Here is a 3,817-nt window from a genome sequence, read left to right on the forward strand (position 1 = left end):
GGGAACCCAAGAGGGCGGCGGGGTGGACTCGCAAGCTGAACGTGGAAGCGACTCCAGCCGAGAACCCCGGGGCCTGGAGTGCGCGGAGGCGGCGGGGAGCGTGGGGACGGCGCCGTCAGCTCCCGAAGCCCGGCCGTGGGCGCGCGGGCGAAGGCCTGGCCCCCGTCGGGAAGGAAGCTCCGAGGCGCCGGCCTCTGCGCCCCACGCAGCGCCGCTCCCAGCGCCCGGGCGCTTTGCAGGCGCGGGCGGGATCCGGGCCAGCGTGAACGCGAAAGCCACGCGCGGGCGCAGCCCACGAGGGGAGGAGCGGGGCGGGGAAAGGCCTCCTCTTGCGTCCCGGCCCCGCCCCCACGTGGCCACCGAGGCGTGCAGTCCTCCCGAGGCCCAGAGCGTCCCGGAAGTGCGCGGCGGCTGGGCGGAGTGGGGCGGGCACTTCCGTCCGGCGCGCGGCGGCCTCCTCCCGCTCGGAAGGTGAGTGGGTGCGGGCGGCGGCGGTGGTGGCGGCGGCTCCTGGCGCCTGGGACCAGCCCAGTCCGAGCTCGTGCGCCGTCCTCCGCGGTGCAGCCCTGCCCAGCCGGGCCGTGCGGCCCCTGCAGCCGCCGCTCGCCGTGACCTTGGCCTCGGGCCAGGCCCGGGGAGCAGGGTGGGCTCCTGGGGGTCGCGGGGCAGCAGCGGACCGCCCCGCCCAGTGGCCCTGGTGATCGCGGGTGTCCGTTCGCAGGGCGCCTTTCCCAAGCACCCGGTGACGGCCGCTCATCCCCACTCTGCAGATGGGAAACTGAGGCCCGGAGGTCCCGCCGCTCGGGAGCGTGGAGCCGCCGGACCCCAGCGCCGCACCGCCGGGCAGACGCTCTCTGTGCCGAGCTCCCGGCGATCGGGTCCGCTCCCCCGGGGCTGGTAACAGAGGGGCAGAGGATGCTTCCCCCGAGCCACTGGTAGGAGTGCCCCTCCCCCTTCAGCCTGGCGCTCAAGAGTTTGTGTTTCCCTGAGGGTGAAGGAGCGTCCACTCTGTGACGGCCGCCTCCACTCAATCCTGGGGGTCACGCCAGGGTCGGGGTGATCGAGTAGGCCATTTTACCAGATGTCCCCAGTAAGTTGACTAAGTAACTTGAGATGTGACTCCGAGGTGGAGGACCTGCACCCAGTGGCCACTTACCTGGCGACCTGACCTTTCCCATCATTAGTGGATGGAGGCTGGCCCAGAAGGCCGGGCACTGGGGTGGTGGCCGTGTGGGAGCTGCCTCTCCCACTTTCTCGAAGTAGGCACTGCTGTCCTTATATCTGAATCTACGTTAACTTTTGTCTATTCTTCCCGTTCCTTTCTTCACTCCCTGCCCCAGATTAGGAATTCCTACTCTATCACAGTATGAAAGAAAAGTCACTTCTCACATTGGACTCACACCATTTTTGCAAAGCAAACTAAGAAGTATCTTGGAGCCCTGAGTGAGTCTCCCAGCGCTGCGGCAGGGCTGGACTAGGGGATTCCAGCCTGCAGCCTCTGACGGTTCTGTAGGGTGTGAGGAAGAGGGTTCCCCTCTCTGGAAATGCCTCTCTTTTGCTGTTCAGGAAAAGCCTTGTTAAGATTTCCTCCAAAACACTCGTGCGCCAGCAGGCATGGTTCGGTTTTCAGCCTTCCCACAGGGCCAGCAGCTGAGGTTTTTCTGGAAGACTCTCTATGCCTTTCTCTGGGGGAGGGATGATGCCACGGGTTGGAGGGAGATGCCAGAGCCTCCGCTGGGACAGGAGCTTTGCTTCAGCCTCCACAGGTGTCTACTGTGCTGCCCAGGTGGTGGCTACTTCCTAAGCGCTCCTTCCAAAGCATTACTCCTTTTGTTGTTGGAGACAGTCTTGCTCTCTCACCCAGGCTGGAGTGCAGGGGCTGACCTCAGCTCACTCTGCCTCCCGGGTTCAAGTGATTCTCTCGCCTCAGCCTCCCAAGTAGCTGGGATTACAGGCGCCCACCACTGCACCAAGCTAATTTTTGTATTTTTAGTAGAGATGGGGTTTTACCATATTGGCCAGGCTGGTCTCAAACTCCTGACCTGGTGACCTACCCGCCTCGGCCTCCCAAAGTGCTGGGATGACAGGCGTGAGCCACTGTGCCCGGCCACTCAAAGCGTTAATCCTTACTGAATAAACGTGCCAGGTCCCCTGATTGCTTCACCCCAGGCCTTATGTGTCCCTGTGGGTTCACCCTCCATCCTTGCTCCTCCTGGAGTGGATAAATCTCCGTCTCCCCTTGGGGAGCTGGCATGTGGCCTCCTCCTGCACCGTCCCCCCTACATTCCTCTCAGTCGCCTCATCTGCCATGGTTTTCATTTTCCCCAGGTCCCAGGTGTGACACCTTCAGCAGGTCTCAGGGAAGATGGCAGCCCTAGGGGACGTTCAGAAGTCCCCTTCTGCCCCGTCCCCTGTCAGTCTCTCATCACCGGGGACACCTGGAGCCCAGCACCACGAGCCTCAGCTTCACCTCCATGGGCATCAACATGGTACTCACCCAGCCCGCTGTGCACCCTCCACCCAGCATCCCCTCCCCCACGTCCCCTGCCCCGTCTCCTCCTGACCTGCCATCCTGGCTGACTGAGGCACCTCCGGACACCTGTATGCAGCTCCTTCAGCAGCTGGGGTTCCTGCACCCTCAGGCCAGGGGCTGGGCGCGGGTTGGGTTGGGAGAGCAGTGGTTGAGGCTGGGGCCAAGCCTGAGCTCTGGCTCCCTGGGGACGGTTCCCCGCATTGTTTCTTTCCTGAGTTGTGGTATAGGAGGGAAAGTGGCCTCAAAATCTGCGTCCAGCGTGACCAGGAGCAAGGCGTGGCCCCTCTGAGTGTTTGTTGCCATTCAGGAAGACCAGGAGCAAGGCATGGCCCCTCTGAGTGTTATCATTCAGGAAGTGCAGCAGCCAGAGTCCTTGCCAAGCTGGTTTGGGTGTGGTCCCCAGACCCGCAGGGACAGAGGCCCGGCCTTGCTCCACCCCTGATGGTATGGCCTCGTGGTCACATGGCAGGCCCTGGGAGTTGAGGTGTGGGGGGGGTCCCAGCCCCGTGGTGCCCCAGGCTCTGCTCCCTCTCGGAGGTCAGGGATCCTGAGGCTCCATCTCTGCTGGGTGTTCCACAGGAGGCCTGGCCTCACGGCCCTCGTGGCCCAACCCAGCACATGAGCTGCTGACAGCAGGGGCAAGGCCCCACATAGGTCAAGCCTAGAGAGCCTGTGTCTGGCCCAGGAATGGCGCTACCTGGCACAGGGTTCTCCCTCTTGGGTAGTCAGCATCCTGGTGGCTGAAGGGACCACTGAGGCTTGTGGTGAGCAGCTGCACTGCATGGGGCCGTCAGGTGGGCACTCAGATGGGGACAGAGAGGCCAGGGGCTTCCCCAATGAGCCAGGACCAGGGTGAGTTAGAGGAGCAGGGAGCCAGGCGGCTTGGCATCCACTCCCCCAAGGAGCAGGAGCCTGCAGCCCTGCCATCTCCACTGCTGTGTCCCAAGCAACTCCCCAGGGACTGTGAGGAGGCTGGGAAGGGGCGCCTGTGGGCTGCCTGTCCTGGTGGGCCTGGCCAGGGGCTGCCTGGAAGGATCCCAAGCCCCCGCAGCACACACTGTGGCTGGGCTTCCAGCCGATGTCCCGAGGGCCGTGCTCCTCACCCCTTAGTCAGTCAAAATCTCAGGGCCCGCCCTTGCCCTCTCATGTCACCTGTACAATGGCTGAGGGAAGTCCTCCTGTCCTGTTACCATTGGGGACATGGAAGCCCAGAGACAAGGCCAGGAGGCCAGCAGACTCAGGGCATGCCCTGGCACTCCCCCCCCCCACCCCGCGCCGCCCCCC

The 3,817-nt window shown here is 64.1% G+C and overlaps 1 protein-coding gene across 5 annotated transcripts in view; it reads left to right on the forward strand.

Moving 5' to 3' along the window:
• Positions 1-396: 396 nt before the first annotated feature.
• Positions 397-3,817, forward strand: part of GLI4 (GLI family zinc finger 4) — a 10,175-nt gene continuing 6,754 nt past the window's right edge. The window contains exons 1-3 of one of the 5 annotated variants that reach the window (XM_017883403.1): positions 397-471; positions 771-935; positions 2,329-2,489. In XM_017883403.1, the coding sequence (XP_017738892.1) occupies positions 2,366-2,489 (124 nt within the window). In that variant the 5' untranslated portion in view covers positions 397-471; positions 771-935; positions 2,329-2,365. Of the gene's footprint in view, positions 472-649; positions 936-2,328; positions 2,490-3,817 lie in introns of those variants that run through there. The other 4 variants (XM_017883402.1, XM_017883404.1, XM_017883405.1 and 1 more) reach the window with 4 other exon arrangements.

Source organism: Rhinopithecus bieti, unplaced genomic scaffold, assembly GCF_001698545.2.
Source record: "Rhinopithecus bieti isolate Rb0 unplaced genomic scaffold, ASM169854v2 scaffold_13617, whole genome shotgun sequence".
In the NCBI taxonomy this organism is placed as follows: Eukaryota; Metazoa; Chordata; class Mammalia; order Primates; family Cercopithecidae; genus Rhinopithecus; species Rhinopithecus bieti.